Here is an 18,373-nt window from a genome sequence, read left to right as displayed (position 1 = left end):
TCTCCCACTACCTCACTACACCGGGGTCAGCCATAACCTCTGAAGAATAGCAAGTAATGAATCTTGACCAGTAAAGGTGAGGAGAATCCATCCAGGATGGCAGCCAAGCCCAGTCCAATGACCAGACAAACACAGAGTGGTGAACGTCAAAAACCTAACTTTAATGCCCTCCCTCCCCTACCCAACAACACCCATTAGTAATAGTACCCAACAATCCCTTATCTCTAAATCTCTACACAACATAATCCGAACAAAACTATATTCTAAGCTCCTATTCACAAAGTGTTTTGCGACTCGGAGCTGCAGCACACCCACTCTTGTACCTCAAAAACTGTGCCGTTTAAAAGGCAACATTGCAGGCGCCGAGAAACAACCAAAATACCTCCCGTTAAACACACCCCAAAACCGGACTTTGTTTCCTGTTAAATCGCATCCTATACAAATTTTTTTTTAAAAATAAATATTTTATTGAAAATTTTTGGTCAACCAACACAGTACATTGTGCATCCTTTTACACAACATTATAACAATACAGATAATAATGACCTTTTTTATATAAACAAAAAGAAAAAAAACCAACAACAAATAAATAAATATTAAATAACAAAAATAAAAACTAGCCCCAATTGGCAACTGCCTTGTCTCAGGCCACGCCCCCCCCCCCCCCCCCCCCCCCCCCCAAGTCCTGGGCTGCTGCTGCTGCCTTCTTTTTTCCGCCATCTATCTTTCCGCAAGATATTCGACGAACGGTTGCCACCCGGCCTGGTGAACCCTTGAGCCGACCCCCTTAGGACGAACTTAATCCGCTCTAACCTTTATGAACCCCGCCATATCATTTATCCAGGTCTCCACCCCCGGGGGCTTGGCTTCTTTCCACATTAGCAATATCCTGCGCCGGGCTACTAGGGACGCAAAGGCCAAAACATCGGCCTCTCTCGCCTCCTGCACTCCCGGCTCTTGTGCAACCCCCAAATATAGCCAACCCCCAGCTTGGTTCGACCCGGACTCCTACTACTTTTGAAAGCGCCTTTGTCACCCCCACCCAAAACCCCTGTAGTGTCGGGCATGCCCAAAACATATGGGTATGATTCGCTGGGCTTCTCGAGCCACCTCGCACACCTATCCTCCACCCCAAAAAATTTACTGAGCCGTGTTCCAGTCATATGTGCCCTGTGTAATACCTTGAACTGAATCAGGCTTAGCTGGCACACGAGGACGACGAGTTTACCCCTGTTTAGGGCATCTGCCCACAGCCCCTCCTCAAATCTCCTCCCCTAGCTCTTCTTCCCATTTCCCTTTTAGTTCGTCCACCATAGTCTCCCCTTCTTCCCTCATTTCCCTATATATATCCGACACCTTACCATCCCCCACCCATTTCTTTGAGATGACTCTGTCCTGCACCTCTTGTGTCGGGAGCTGCGGGAATTCCCTCACCTGTTGCCTCGCAAAAGCCCTCAATTGCATGTACCTGAATGCATTCCCTTGGGGCAACCCATATTTCTCGGTCAGCGCTCCCAGAGTCGCGAACTTCCCATCCACAAACAGATCTTTCAGCTGCGTTATTCCTGCTCTTTGCCACATTCCATATCCCCCATCCATTCCCCCCCGGGGCAAACCTATGGTTGTTTCTTATCGGGGACCCCCCCAATGCTCCGGTCTTTCCCCTATGTCGTCTCCACTGTCCCCAAATCTTCAGTGTAGCTACCACCACCGGACTCGTGGTGTAGTTCCTCGGTGAGAACGGCAATGGGGCTGTCACCATAGCCTGCAGGCTGGTCCCCCTACAGGACGCTCTCTCTAATCTCTTCCACGCCGCTCCTTCCTCCTCTCCCATCCACTTACTCACCATTGAAATATTAGCGGCCCAATAATACTCACTTAGGCTCGGTAGTGCCAGCCCCCCCCTATCCCTACTACGCTGTAAGAATCCCTTCCTCACTCTCGGAGTCTTCCCGGCCCAAACAAAACCCATGATACTCTTTTCTATCCTTTTAAAAAAAGCCTTCGTGATCACCACCGGGAGGCACTGAAACACAAAGAGGAATCTCGGGAGGACCACCATCTTAACCGCCTGCACCCTCCCTGCCATTGACAGTGCTACCATATCCCATCTCTTGAAATCTTCCTCCATCTGTTCCACCAACCGCGTTAAATTTAGCCTGTGCAATGTGCCCCAATTCTTAGCTATCTGGATCCCCAGGTAACGAAAGTCTCTTGTTACCTTCCTCAACGGTAGGTCTTCTATTTCTCTACTCTGCTCCCCTGGATGCACCACAAACAGCTCACTCTTCCCCATGTTCAATTTATACCCTGAAAAATCCCCAAACTCCCCAAGTATCCGCATTATTTCTGGCATCCCCTCCGCGGATCCGCCACATATAGTAGCAGATCATCCGCATATAAAGATACCCGGTGTTCTTCTCCTCCCCTAAGTATTCCCCTCCATCTCTTGGAACCTCTCAGCGCTATCGCCAGGGGCTCAATCGCCAGTGCAAACAGTAATGGGGACAGAGGACATCCCTGCCTTGTCCCTCTATGGAGCCGAAAATATGCCGATCCCCGTCCATTCGTGACCACACTCGCCACTGGGGCCCTATACAACAGCTGCACCCATCTAACATACCCCTCTCCAAAACCAAATCTCCTCAACACCTCCCACAGATAATCCCATTCCACTCTATCAAATGCTTTCTCGGCATCCATCGCCACTACTATCTCCGTTTCACCCTCTGGTGAGGCCATCATCATTACCCCTAACAGCCTCCGTATATTCGTGTTCAGCTGTCTCCCCTTCACAAACCCAGTTTGGTCCTCATGAACCACTCCCGGGACACATTCCTCTATTCTCATTGCCATTACCTTGGCCAGGACCTTGGCATCCACATTTAGGAGGGAAATTGGTCTGTAGGACCCGCATTGTAGCGGATCCTTTTCCTTCTTTAAGAGAAGCGATATCGTTGCTTCAGACATAGTCGGGGGCAGTTGTCCCCTTTCCTTTGCCTCGTTAAAGGTCCTCGTCAGTACCGGGGCGAGCAAGTCCAAATATTTTCTGTAAAATTCAACTGGGAATCCGTCCGGTCCCGGGGCCTTTCCCGTCTGCATGTTCCTAATTCCTTTCACCACTTCTTCTACCGTGATCTGTGCTCCCAGTCCCACCCTTTCCTGCTCTTCCACCTTGGGAATTTCCAGCCGATCCAAAAAATCCATCATTCTCTCCCTCCCATCCGGGGGTTGAGCTTCATACAATTTTTTATAAAATGTCTTGAACACTTCATTCACTCTCTCCGCTCCCCGCTCCGTCTCTCCTTCCTCGTCCCTCACTCCCCCTATTTCCCTCGCTGCTCCCCTTTTCCTCAATTGGTGTGCCAGCAATCTGCTCGCCTTCTCTCCATATTCATACTGTACACCCTGCGCCTTCCTCCATTGTGCCTCTGCAGTGCCTGTAGTCAGCAAGTCAAATTCCACATGCAGCCTTTGCCTTTCCCTGTACAGTCCCTCCTCCGGTGCTTCCGCATATTGTCTGTCCACCCTCAAAAGTTCTTGCAGCAACCGCTCCCGTCCTTACTCTCCTGCTTCCCTTTATGTGCCCTTATTGATATCAGCTCCCCCCTAACCACCGCCTTCAACGCCTCCCAGACCACTCCCACCTGAACCTCCCCATTGTCATTGAGTTCCAAGTACTTTTCAATACATCCCCTCACCCTTAGGCACACCCCCTCATCCGCCTGTAGTATCGGGGCCAACAACTCTTTCTTCATTTCCTTTTTTATCTCCTCCACGCAGCATTTCAAGAACTCTTGTTGTTCAGGGCCCCATATGAAACTGCCACCTTCCGACGCCATCTTGGTTTCTGCTTGCCTTCCTTGCCGTTGTTCCAAAGGATCCGCTGCAATCCGGCCACTTTCCTCTCCTTTTTCCATCCGTGTCCAGGGGGAACACCCTTCTGGTTTACCGCACGGTGTTTTTAGCCGTTAAAATTGCCGTTGGGGCTCCTATCAAGAGCCCAAAAGTCCGTTCCACCGGGAGCTGCCGAAACGTGCGACTTAGCTGGTCATCGCCGCACCCGGAAGCCCGCATCCTATACAATTAAACACTAACCCAACACAACCATGCCAAAAAAGGTACTCGCCTTATAAACAATCTGCAACCAAAATAACCAACAGTGACATGAAATATATATATATATATATATATAATATATATATTTTATATATATATATATATATTTGATAACTCATCATCCAAAAACCAAGATGTGCCATTTCATTAATTTCACTGCATAATTGTCCTTACCTGCATTGGATAAATTCGAACAACAATTACATCAACACACCCAACCATTCCACCTTCACTAAACAGGGTAGATATTGGCAATTGGAAAGGTCGAGGGTCCCGATGAAATCCGAGTTTTGTATACCACCGAGCAGGTCTGGTACTGTTGGCTGAAATCTTAATTGGAAAACATGGATTATTATTTCAAAATATTACATAATAATTTTATTGCACTTTTATTTTCAATTTAAAAAGGAAATCTGTCATGTGGACAAATTCTACACTATTCATATTTATTTGTCCTCCAAAATTCTTATATGGAGTGGTGCATCTTGCTCTAGTCAGTCAACACAATTACTTCCTTGCATCATATCTTACCACCATTTCTAGCCACCGATTTGCTGGATTGTAGCTCAGGTGGGATTTTCAAGCAAAGGAATAGGATGTGTAACTTGGCAGTATTGTAAAAGAGTGAATCTATAATATCACTGTCAAACTTCAGACAGATTTAGTAATCTTCACAACCACAGAAAAATCAGAGAGGATGCTCTAAAATAAACTTTAGAATTTGTGGACTGAAGGTCGATGACAAATACAATAGTGTACCTTTTTGGGATAATTGGAACATAAACAAACATGGGCATGGAATGCTTAGGCCAAAGGGGCGGTTCTTATGCTGTACATTCTTTGCAATGCCTTCCAGCAAAAGTTACATACTGCTAATATTCCATGCCAACTCAATGAAATTTCCTAGAAATATCCATGAGATAAATTTTGTTCTTGGGATTGGGATTTGGACAATGTTAACAAAGCATTCAGAGTCAGAGTCCACCATGCAACCTGTGGCTGGAGTTATACGTGTGCCAGATTGACTAGCAATGCCAGATCCCCATCCCGGGAGGACATTAAATGAACCAGCTGTGTGTTTTTAGATAATCCAAAAGCTTTCCTTTATTAGGTACCACAATCACTGAATGCATACTTAAGGGGCGGGATTTACTGACCATCCCACCACGCGGCTTTGTCAATGGCACACTCCGGTGACAGCATCTCTCGTCGCCGGGAAACCCGTGCGCCTGCATGGGACCGGAATTTCCCGTCGGTGTGAACAGCCGTAAATTCCGTCCAATATGTCTATATTGGCCAGTCATTACCAGGGCCAGGGGCAGGGGCGCAAATCTAAAAAGTCAAAATGACTCCGTCTTCTAACTTGAAAATCAGTCAGGAACCAACTCCAGGACCAGGAGCTGGAAAGTGGGATTTGACAGGGCAGCTCTTTTTTGGCCGAGTGGATTGCCATTCGTCAACGGACTTACTCAAGTTGAAACAGCAAAGCCCCCGTCTCGCCCAACCTTCCTCACTCAGGTTGGGTGAGACAAGAGCAATGAAACACATCTCTGGCTGCATCGGCATGGGGTAACTGGGGCCTAGAGGGGAAAGACGAACTGGGAAGAGGAGGGTCCTGTGCAAGGCTGGTAGTTCGAACCAATTTTTTTCCTTCCAACCCTTTCGGTATCAGGTTCCCAACCCAGCGCAATTGTCCAGGGGAAGTTGCCGCTTCTGGATAATTGCTAGGTAAACCCTTGCAAGGGAACACTTGAGAGATTCCCCAGCACGATGGGGTACTCACCCCTAAATGCGATGCTATGGGACCAGGAAGTTATGGGCCATAATGTACAACACAGAAAGAGGTCATTCTCTCCAACTGTCAATGCTGGTGTTTATGTTTCACATGAGCCTCCTCCCACCCTACTTAATCTGACCCCAGATATTATTTTATTCCTTTATCCCTTGTGTTCACCTAACTCTCTCTGAAATGTAGTTGTGCTATTTTGGGGAATGAAAACATACATACTGACATAATTCAAAATGTATCATTCAGTTATAACTGGCAATTCTACTATAGTATTTCATTAAAATATTGAACTTCCACACTTACTATTTAAAAGAGATTATTCCAGCACATTTAGAACAAAGGATATCAACAAGGTAAGATTCATGTTGAATAGGTTAAGACAGATAAACAAAACAGAATTGGCACAGTGGAGAATAGAGTACATGGAGTCAGAAGTCCTACACTACATCCTCAGGTGAGTTATGTTGAACAATGGCTGTAATGCCTCAAGATAAGTGGGGAGACATCGCTAGGCAATACTTCTCATCCACCAGTGGCCAAATGACAGAGCAAGTAGACATATCAGGTAATATTTTTCACCGTAGTCCCTGCTGAAGCAGTGGGACTATAATGGGATGGGAACCTGTTGAACTCTCCAGGGTTTTTTGCCCAGGCATTTACACAGAGCCAAGGTATTAACATCCCATCTGCATGTTACCCAGCCAATAAGGGCAGCAGAATGATTTGCTGAAACCATCAAAAGGACTTTAATTAAAGAGGCTATGGCATGGGTTACAAAGATTCATGTAAACATGGATTTTTAAGGCTGCAGCAGCCATAGGAATGCAGAAAAGACCCGAGAAGGCAGAGGGCACGATTCTCCCAAAACATTAAAAGTTAATTTGTGGTGGGTTCTCCACCGCTATTCGATGACACTTGGTCACTTTTTTGGGCCCTGGGGAGTTTCTCACCAGTTTAGCACACAGAATTTTTTTTTAAGCACTGGGGAGCTGAACTCAGATCGGGCCGCTATTTTGAAAGGGTGTCCCGATCTCTCAATGAGCTTGTGTGGCCCCATCCATGGGCAATGGCCCCCCCCCCCCCTCCAAGTGAAGACATCCCGCTAAGGGATCTCCCCTCTTCAGACCCCCTCCATGCCCACTTACTGGATCCTCCCCTTCCAGGAACCCCCCCCCCCCCCCCCAGATGCCCTACGCACCTGCCCTGCACACCCCCAACCTTCAACCTCACTTTCCTGCTGCCAGGCTTCATTGCCTCCCTCCATCGTCCTCTCATGGGCATGGCCCCCCCTCAGGCCTGGACCCTTGGCAGTGCTACCCTGGCACCCGTGCGGCTGGGCAATGCCAAGATGCCCACGTTCCAGGGGCGCTACCCTGCACTGACCCTGACAACCAAGGGGTTTCCGATGACCTGGGTGAGCCCCTGGGTGCGGTTTAGCCTGGTCCACGTTTGTATGGCCCAGTGCTGAATGGTGCTCAGCTGCGACCTCGCTGGGGAGCGTGATAGATCCTGGGAGACAGGTGGATATCGAATAAGCGCGCCTTTTGGGGTCCTGCCCCTTGTTAGCGGGATCCTGACTCAGACCCCTCGCGGGACTTGGGAGGATCCTGCGATGCTTGTAGGCTGCTGGGAGGCCTGCGAGAGCCCTTTCCTGGCATTCACTGGCCGCACCGCGCTCGAGCGAAAGGTGGTCGGATGATCGCGCACAATGTCTCTCATTCTTATCTAGAGGTCCTATTGAGATACTGAAGTGAAGTGATCATTCCTGAAGACTGGAGAACTTCTCCAATCAAGCAGGGTGGATGGTAGTGACCCAAGAAATCAGAAGCAGATGTGTCGCCCCTCCAACCTGGAGACAATGCACTGAGGGTCCAGGAGCTCAGGGGTATGCCGTAGCACTTTTAGATGTCAATTCCACAATTTGATGATTCTAGCATTCTCCTGTACAGTTCTACTCAGGACCTGCCCTGCAGCTGCACTTATTCCCTTCTCCCAAGGCATCTTATATTCTGAACGGCCAACAATCACCCTCATCCTATTGCATGTCTACACCCATGCCTCAGTCACCCTGCACAAATGTTATCTTTAGGAAGGAGGGGAGGGTGGCACAGTGGTTAGTAATGCTGCCTCACGATGCCGAGGTCCCGGGCTCTATCCCAGCCCCAGGTCACTGAATGTGTGGGGTTTGCACATTCCCCCCGTGAATGCGTTGGTCTCACCCCCACAACCCAAAAGATGTGCAGGGTACATGAACTGGCCACGCTGAATTGCCCCTTAATTGGGAAAATAAAAGAATTGGGTACTCTAAATTTATAATGTAAAAAAAATTATTTAAAAAAATATAGGAAGGAGGTGTGGCAACCTGGTTCACTGAAAAGGAAGTATTGTTCCAGGATGCAACAGACATTAGCAATGACCTGCTGTGAATTCCTTGAGGTACTGCTGCTCACACATCAAAATAGATGATTCGATGGCTGCATATCCTGCCTCTTTGGAGCTGATCATTGTGTCCACTTCTCTACCCTATGGATCAGCATGTGGCTGAGAAGGCACAGCCCCAGTTATTGCTATTGCTCTTGTCCTTCGCCAGCAGTGCAAGGCAGAGCTATGTTAGCATATCTCATGTCGCAATGAAGCCTGGCAGCAGGAAAGTGAAGCTGAAGGTGAGTGCAAGACAGGTGAAGTGACTTTGAAGAAGTTGGCAATCATCCGTCAAACCCTGTCTGTGGACTGCTGTGAGCAGCAGCTTCTCACCTGATCACAGCTTCAGTTTTTTTAGTTTCACTGCGCAAAATCTTCCTTCTCAAACTGTCACTTTCACTAAAAAGCATTTCCTGCTGTACACTTGGCTCAGTGGCCGTGGTAATTTGCTGACTTGAGAAATAGATCCACTGGCTGCTCAAGCCAGGATCGTTGGTTAAAACACAACTTAATTAGCTGTTTAAATATATAAATGACTTGCCCCACAGCTTCAAGGAGGTTCCCCTCCCTTTCAGACTCACCCAGGTGAAACCCAAAGGGGGCATTGAGTTTCCGACTGGACATCACTTTTAGGATATTTAACTCCCCTCACACAATCAAACTCACCCTCCGCTAGTCTGAAAAAACTCCCATCTTATAGGACTAGGTGGATGTAATAGAATACAAACTCCCACAACAAGAAAAACTGAACAAAATGTCATAGAAATCAAATATATTAGGCATATTTAAAAGTTTTAATAATTGCAAACATTTGTGCAGCTGTCACTGTTTATTCATTCTATTTTCCTTACCTTTATCATGAGTGATTCTGGAGCTTCGAGAGGTGCACAAGCATCCTGTGATCCAATAAGTTCTGCCCCGTGAATAATAATCTTCTGACCAACTACAAGTTTTTTTTTCCGTAACAGTGATGTGAGTGGAAGATCCAGAAGTGCCTTAATTCCATACCATCCATCAGTGACTTCAATAATTCCAATGGGCATATCCTTCTTTGCTTCTATGACACTCTTATCAGTTACAGTTTTGGACTGTTTGACTGCACCATCAAGATTAGGGCTATGTTGGAATGATTCTGTTCCCATTGATATTATTTGAGAAACACAAACCACAAGCGTTTTTGCTGCTACATCGTCCCTCTCCATAATTTTTTTCAAGGCAGATCGACGGCACTGATCAATCTCTATGTCATACCTGCAATCCAAAATTAGGATGTTATAGTTAGTCACTTGGTAGTACAGGACGTTGTGTTGCTGAAAAAAAGAGACATGCTTTTCAGCTTTTTGTCTTACGCTCATCCACTCAATAATTCACAAGAATACCAAATCTCAATGGGAATGACAATTTATATTAATTGAGAAGAGGGTGCTGATTAGTTGGAAAGTGGACTTTGACGCCATGGAGAATGCGGCAGGGAATAGTTAACTGCTAAACTTTTGTTCAAACCAAGTCGACTCTGATTAGTCAAAGGATTGTCATGTGGAATGAACCAGGGAATGGTTTTTGCACAACCTTTTGTTTGATTGAAAAAGGCACAATAGATGGGAATGTTCTTTTTGTTTGCAAAGTTCAATGAATACTAATTCACACAATGGCCATGATACAGTGACACGGTGTAAATGTCTATGGCTTCCCTGAACAGTATGTCAGTGAATAAGCTAGCTATACTAAACGTGCATCCAGAGACAGCATATGCGAGTTGGAAAGCTTGCTCAGAACTCGTTGAAGCAACTCATTTGCTAATGCATGTTGTGCAGAAAGCCATAGATAAGATAGGACGTAAAAGGACATCGCTTACAATCAGAGCCCACTTGCCAACCAATTACATCCTCTTCTCAACTGGCATTTCATTCTTCAAACCAAAATCACTTATTCAAAGTCCAAATGCAAAGATAATTTTTGTAAAGAAGGGAGTATGAACTTTGAGTAAAAATACAATCTAAAAGAACAAATGTGCATTTTTATGCTAAGGAAGTTAGAGGAAATGTTTTCATGTGAAGGATTGTTAGATATACAGAATTCATGAACACAAGTGGCCATTAAAGCCAATTCAATCACATGCAGAAGTGATATATGGGTGGGAACACAGAAGTGATACATGGGTGGGAACCCAAGCTGGAGACTGCATTTGAATATGTAGAAGTGGAATCATGCACAGACTATCTCTTGAAGCCGAGTAATGGAACAAAGGTAATAGAGGAGGATGTTATAGAGAGATTGAGGGGGTGGACTAAAGCATTCTGGCCAAAGTGATAGAGAATAGTGTTATTTTAGGATTATGCTTCATTTGCGCAAACCTTCCCTTGTACATCCGATTCCTGCTCCTGGTTAAAATTGGTGGCAGTGAAACTTGCATTCAGAATGATATTTGAGCATTACTTCCAGCCCTCTTAAGGTATCTCAGGCGAAGTTCAGATTAATAGGAATTTTACAGGACGATGTAAATTAAGTTTCCTGAAGGAATAAAATCTATTAAATTAAGTACATTCCATCAATATATGATTATTTAAGGAGCGAATTAAGGCCTGCTTTAGACTACTTATTACCGACTCGGAGGTGGTTATTGAATTCCTGAAAATGCTGGAAAGACTCGGCAGGTCTGGCAGCATCTGTGGAGCGAGAAACAGAGTTAAGGGGCGCGATTCTCCCGAAAAATTTTTAAGTTAATTTGTGGCGGGTTTTTCAAGGAGTTTACCATTGGCTCTGCTGGCGAGTTCCCCACCGCTATTCAATGACACTTGGTCACTTTTTTAGGCCTTGGGGTGTTTCTCACCAGTTTAGCCCACGCTTGGAATTTTCTTTTTGCACTGGGGAGCTGAACAAGAGATCGGGCTGCCATTTTGAAAGGGTGCCTTGATCTCTATGTGAGCTTGTGGGTCCCCCACTACCCCACATACATGGACACAACACCCCCGCCCCCGCCCCCCCCCCCCCCCCCCCCCGAGGACACCCGGCTATGGGGTTCCTGAGGGTCCCCCCTCTTCAGCTCCCCCCCCTCCCCAAGCCCCTTGCAGCAACCCCTCCCTTCTTGGAACCCTCACCCATCAACCCCACCAACCTCCCAGAGGCCCCTACCTATCTGCCCTGCACTCCCCCACCCTCGGAACCCACCCCCCCCCCTCATTTCATGGGCATGGCCCCCCCCGACAGTGCAACCCTGGCACTTGGGCACCCTTGCATTGCCACCCTGGCACCCATGTAGTGCTCCTGCTGGCTTGACCGTGCCAGGGTGGCAGTGCCAAGGTACCCACATTCCAGGGAGAGGGCCAGGGGCTCATCCTGCACTTACCCAGACCACCAAGGGGTCTACGATCTCGGGGAGACCCTCTGGGTGCTGTTCTGCCTGGTCCATGTTTGTGTAGACTAGTACTGATCGGTGCCTGGCTCCAGCCTCCCTGGGGAGGCCAAAGAATCGAGGGAGGCCGGTGGATCCCGCGCAGGTAGGTTGTAAGTAAGTCTACGACCTACTTCCGCGAGCGTAATTTGGTCCTGCTCATTGGGGGCGGGGTTCCAACTCCGACCTCTCGCGGGACTCGTCGGGATGCTTGTGGGAAGCCTCTCCCGGCATTCTCCGGCCGTGTTGTGCTCTCGCTTGAGCGCAACATGGCCGGAGAATCGTGCCCACTGTTTCGCGTCCAATATGATTCTTCTTCAGAGCTGGAAATGTGATGTGTTGAAAAGGTGAGGAGGGGCAGGTGGGCCAAAATAGGTGTTGGTCCACAGGAGGCGTCGAGTCCAAAAGGCTTTAAAGTGCCTAATCGAAAAATGAGATGCTGTTCTTCCAGCATGCCAGTCCATATCGTGTTCCCATGTTTTACCTTTCAGATAGCCATTACCCTTTTTCAGCTATTAACATATTTTGCTATTTGCTTTCAGACAGTGCTGACCGGTATTCTGCTACTAACACCTACTCTTGACCAAAGCTTCAGTCTTTAATATTATCATTACCACTCCTTTTGTCTTGTGTTCCACAACATATTTATGATTTAATCTCTCCTGCCTTCTAATCTATTCCAGGCCTTCTATTTTGCTCTACCTATCCTTTCCCCTTTTCAACAGCATAAAATCTCTCTCCAGTTCCAGAGTCATATTGAACTCAAAAACATCAACTCAGCTCTCTACACAGATACTGCCAGACCTATGGAGTTTTTCCAGCATTGATTTTACTTCACATTTCCAGCATTTTGAGTTATTTAATTGTTTCATTGTTTTTACAGTTGTTTTACATAAACAGTTAAAAGTGTATGCCTTTAAACGATAGTGAACTTTGAAAAAAATGTCTATTTAACAATGACTCCTCTTCAACAGCAATTCATTGGGTATGAAGTAGTTTGGAACACTGCTATATTTTTGCAAGCTCTTTCTTTTAAGTTTATAACTAATTATTCATCTTTCTTGATGAAAGTATACAGGAGAAATATAGTCCAAAATAAAAGTTATCTGATAGAATATGGAATGGGCTGACAAATTCAGCTTGCAACAACAACTTGAATTTATGCACGGTGGCATAGTGGTTATCACTGCTGCCTCACAGCTCCAGGGTCCCAGGTTCAATTCCGGCCTTGGGTGACTGTCTATGTGGAGTTTGCGCTTTCTCCCTGTGACTGTGTGGGTTTCCTCTGGGTGCTCCGGTTTCCTCCCACAGTCCAAAGATGTGCAGGTTAGGTGGATTGGCTATGCTAAATTGTCCTTTAGTATCCAAAAGGTTAGGTGGGATTACTGGGTTATGGGGATAGGGTGGAGGTACAGGCTTAAATAGGGTACCTTTTCCAAGGGCCGGTACAGATTCAATGGGCCAAATGGCCTTCTTCTGCACTGTAGGGATTCTATGCAGTCCCTTTAACATAATAAAACAACTCCCAAGACATTCCACAAAAGTGTCAAACAAAATTTGCCACTTTAAGAGACATTAGAACAGGCGACCAAACCTCAAGTTAAAGGGGTATTTTAAAAGGAGCAAAGACAGGTAGAAAGAGAGAGGAATTAGGAGGACGTTCCCGTGTTTTGGCTGAGAAAGCTAAAGGCATGTTGCCAATGGTCAAATAATTAAAATCAGGATGTACAAGAGAACAGAAGTGAAAGAGAACAAAAATCTCCAAGTGTTGGAGGGCTGAAGAAGGCTTCAGAGGCAGAGAAAAAAAGACCAGGCAGGAATTGAAACATGAGAATTAAAATTGAGGCTTTGCAGACCAGGAGCAAAAGTAGGCCACCATGGATGGGGCTTTGTGTAAGTTAAGAGACTGGCAGAGATTTAAAGACTCAGCTTGAGGGGGGGGGGGGGGGGGGAAGGAAAGATAAACCCATTAAACAAATAAAAATAAACTACATGTTTCGAAGCATGATATACACTTAAGTAAAGTAGACTACACCTGTATTTAAGATGCAGAAGTATGGTTTCTGGTGTTAAGCACCTGCTGCCAAATTCTTTGGGGAAAGTTGCCTCCATAGCTGCAAATTTCCACACTAACCACTTGTAATGGTTGTACGCCCAAACTTCACTGATTAACTTTGGATCTACACCAGGCGAATCTAAAAGAGCTCTACAGGGAGAAAAAAATACTGATTAAATTACAGCACTTCTGTTGTGGAGTGACCATGTTGGTTTCAGGGACAGTCCTCAGGTTCACAAAATTCTTCACAAATATTCTAGCTTTAAATTTTTCAAATTGGAAGAAAGCTAATGCATACATGAGGTACAGCACAATGTATACAGTAAAAATCATCTGGGATAGAGGCACCTGTTAAATATCTAAAGAAAAACTAATAATAATAAATGCATTAGGGAGAAACATTCAAAATGTTACAATTTTTATTATTATTAGCTACATAGATGGTTCAGCATTATTACAGTTGCTATAGTTACAATGCTGGCTTCTTCTTTAATAACCAGCTTCAAAAAGATTTCCCAAATTTACAACCAGCCAGTATTTTCTAATTTGAATGCAGGTAAAAGACAAAAACATCATTAAACATGAGTCTGCTCTTACAGTAGGTGTAGTGCATCTGAATTTCCAAAAAGCATTTGATAAAGATGCCGCATAAAAGAACACTGCAGAAGGTAAAAGTTCATAATGCAGGGGATGACATGTAGCATGGGTAGAGGATTGGTTAACGAACAGGAAGCAGTCAAGATAAATGGGTCATTTTCTAGTTCGAAAACAGTCTAGTGGAATATTGCTGGGGCCTCAAATATTTATTATTTATATTTATGACTTGCATAAAGGGACAGACTGTATTGTAGCCAAATTTACTGATGATACAACACAGTTAGGTAAGAAAATAAGTTGTGAAGAGGGGGCAGCACGGTAGCATTGTGGTTAACATAGTTGCTTCACAGCTCCAGGGTTCCAGGTTCGATTCCCGGCTTGGGTCACTGTCTGTGCGGAGTCTGCACGTTCTCCTCGTGTCTGCGTGGGTTTTCTCCGGTTTCCTCCCACAGTCCAAAGATGTGCGGGGTTAGGTGGATTGGCCATGCTAAATTGCCCTTAGTGTCCAAAGTGGGAGTTACTGGGTTACGGAGATAGGGTCGAGACGTGGGCTTGAGTAGGGTGCTCTTTGTAAGGGCCGATGCAGACTCAATGGGCTGAATAGCCTCCTTCTGCACTGTAAATTCTAAGATTCTATGATCCAAAGAGTCTGCAAAGAGATACAGATAGGTTCAGTGGGTGGGCAAGAAGTTGGCAGATGGAGTATAACGTCAGAAATGAGAAGCTGTCAGCTTTGGCATTAAGAATAGGGAGTGTCTCTAAATGGCTGTAACTTAGAAAAGCATATTATTTTTAAAGAAGTAGCTACATAGATTTGAATAAGAAATAAGGGGAAGTCAGGGCCTGTAAAGTAATAAGTAAACCAAAGTAAATATAAAGTTAGTGGAAGAGAAGTTAAGAGATGGCAGCTCAGTGAAGTGGAATGTGCGTCCTGTAATATGTGCAAGTTGTGAACAACACTACTGGTGACCTAGACGATCATCTGTGCAGGAAATACTGCCAGGTGCAGATACTTGAACTCCGGGTTTCAGAGCTGAAGTGGCGGCTGGAGGCACCGCGGTGCATCCGCGAGGCTGAGAGCTATTTGGATAGCACGTTCAGAGAGGTGGCCACATCACAGGTCAGGAGTATGGAGGCAGAAAGGACATGGGTGACTGCCAGGCAGTCTCAAGGAACTAGGCAGGTAGTGCAGGAGTCCAACTCATTAATCAGTTTCTGTTTTGGATACTGCTGAGGGTATTGGTTCCTCAGAAGGATGCAGTCACCAGCCTAATTGGTGGCAACACAAGAGACTCAGCTGTAAAGGATGGAAAGAATAAGAAAGAAGAGCAATAGTACTTGGGCATTCCTTTTTTAAAAAAAAAGAAAATATTTTATTGAGGCACTTGTAATAATCAGTTTAATATATTAACATTTCTTAAACAACCACGGGTCGATATATGCAAAACACCCAAAAAACAGTAAACACCGTCCCCTACTACCCCCGCCCTATCCCCTAATTACCCTAAGTTCCCTGTCCTTCTTTAGCATTGCCATGCCTCCTGTTTTCCTTCCCCCCCCCCCTTACTGCTTGCAGAAATCTATGAATGGCTGCCATCTCCGGGCGAACCCCTGAATTGATCCTCTCAAAGCTAACTTGATTTTTTTTTCCAGACTGAGAAAACCTGCCGTATCGCTGACCCACATTCCTGAGTTTGGGGGTTTCAAGTCCTCCATCCCAGCAAAATCTGTCTCCGGGCCACCAGGGAGGAGAAGGCCAGGACATCGGCCTCCCTCCCCACCCTTGGCCCCCGGATCTTCCGTTACCCCAAATATTGCCAGTTCTGAGTTCGGAGTTACTCTCCCTTCCAAGACTTCTGACACAACGTCCGCAAATCCCTGCCAGAGTCCCCTCAATTTCGGACATGCCCAAAACATATGAACCTGGTCATCCGGGCTACCGTCATGTGAGCCCTGTGGACCACCTTGAACTGGATCAAGCCAGGTCTGGCACTCAATGAGGATGAATTGACTCTCTTCAAGGCATTTTCCCACAGTTCAATTTCCAGCTCCTCTTCCCACTTCCTCTTCACCTCCCTGATAGGAGCCCCTTGCCACTCCATCAACTCCTTGTATATCTCCGAAACCCTCCCTGCTCCAACCCTTGTTTTTGACATCACCTTATCCTGTAGTCCCCTCAGGGGCTTGGGCATTCCTTAGTTAGGGGAACAGACACGCGTGTCTATGGCCAAAGACTTGATACCAGGATGGTACATTGCCTCTCTGGTGTCAGTGTCATGGATGTCACAGAGCGGCTGAAGGATATTCTTCTGGGGGAGAACAACCAGAGGTCATAATCCACACTAGTACCAAATGATTTATGTAGGAAGGGGGATGTGGTCTCGCAGTCAAATGTTAGGGATCGAGGCAGAAAATGAGCAAGTAGGACCTCAAAGTAAAAAAGTAATCTCTGGATTACTCTCAGTGCCATGTGCAAGCGAGTATAGAAATAGGAGGATAAGACAATATGAAAGCGTGGCTGGAAAGGTGGTGCGGGAGGGAGATTTTGATTCCTGGGACAGGCTCCGGGAAAGATGGCACATGTATAAGCTGTACAGGTTTCATCTCAACAGAGCTGCGACTGAGTTCCCTGCAAGGTGTTTAGTTAATGCTGTTGGAGCGACTTTAAACTAACTCAGTAGAGTTGTGGGAACCAGGAGAGAATATTAAAAAGTAATACAAAAAGGTGCACAAAATACAGGGGGGAGGGGTGGGAGAAGAGAAGCGAGAGAGCGCACTAGAATAGAAAACAGCATGTTAATAGGTGACGTTGGACTAAGGGAATAAGTAATGAAGTCCAAATCAGGGTGAAACTGCATGTATAACTTATGTAAATAAGATTGATGAGTTACAGGTCCAGATTGCCATGCCAAATGATGATGTTGTGGTGATAACAGAGGCCTAATTCAATGAAAGACAGGACAAGGTGTCAAATATTCCTGGGTATAAATTGTTCAGGAGATCGGGCAGGAAGAAAAGGAGGACGGGTGACAGTATTGATTAAGGCAAGTTTTACAGTACTGGAGAAAGAGGATGTCCCAGAGGGTCCATGGACAGAATCAATTTGGCTAGGACTAAGGGAAAAAAGGGTGCAATTACTGTGCTCAGTGTAATCTGCAGGACACCAACCAGTGAGAAGGATGCGGAAGATCAAATTTGCAGAGAAATTTGCAAACATCATGAGGTGGATTCTCCGCAGCCTGCAGCAGTGTCTGATCCGACGGGACAAAATCGAGCGTTGGGCTATTGTGTACAGTTCCGGGTGCCGCACTTTAGGAAGGATGTGAATGCATCGGATAGGGTGCAAAAGAGGTTTACAAAACTGGTTTCAGGAATGAGAGGCTTCAGTTACAAATGCTTACTCCTCCTATTTCTTATGAGTATTCTTTGCATTTGCTCTTTGACTAAATAAGCTTTCCTTAATATGAGTTTTATTTATACTTTTCAGCAATTTAAATAGCGACAGCAGTCTGAAACAGAAACGGGTAGAGAGAGCAGAAAAGGAGAGAAAAAGAGAATGCATGTTGGAAATTAATGAATAAAGCACAGGAGATTTTTCTGTTAAGCTGTATAGAAGTGGTCTTTGAATATTTGCCCTAGTAATGGGAGTTATTCAGATTCCAGACAGACTTATCCTTCGTGAAGTGGCATAACCAAGAAAAGTAAGTACATAGAACATAGAAGAATACAGCACAGTACAGGCCCGTCGGCCCACGGTGTTGTGCCGTCCATTTATCCTAATCTAAGGTCAACCCAACCTACACCCCTTCAATTTACTGCTGTCTATGTGCCTGTCCAAGAGTCGCTTAAATGTCCCTAATGACTCAGACTCCACCAGCTGTGCTGGCAGTGCATTCCATGCACCCACCACTTTCTGTGTATAGAACCTACCTCTAACATCACCCCTATACCTTCCTCCAATCACCTTAAAACTATGTCCCCTCGTGACAACCATTTCCGC

General features: G+C 45.8%; 1 protein-coding gene across 1 annotated transcript in view; it reads right to left on the bottom strand.

Annotated features, from left to right (window-relative positions):
- The window catches only part of brca2 (BRCA2 DNA repair associated), a 169,988-nt gene that overhangs the window by 56,207 nt on the left and 95,408 nt on the right, over nt 1-18,373 (bottom strand). The window contains 3 exon segments of the mRNA XM_072476994.1: nt 4,294-4,449; nt 9,181-9,580; nt 13,756-13,926. Of these exon segments, the coding sequence (XP_072333095.1) occupies nt 4,294-4,449; nt 9,181-9,580; nt 13,756-13,926 (727 nt within the window).

The sequence above is a fragment of the Scyliorhinus torazame genome, chromosome 15 (genome assembly GCF_047496885.1).
Source record: "Scyliorhinus torazame isolate Kashiwa2021f chromosome 15, sScyTor2.1, whole genome shotgun sequence".
NCBI lineage: Eukaryota > Metazoa > Chordata > Chondrichthyes > Carcharhiniformes > Scyliorhinidae > Scyliorhinus > Scyliorhinus torazame.
This window is presented reverse-complemented; position numbering and strand designations above follow the sequence as displayed.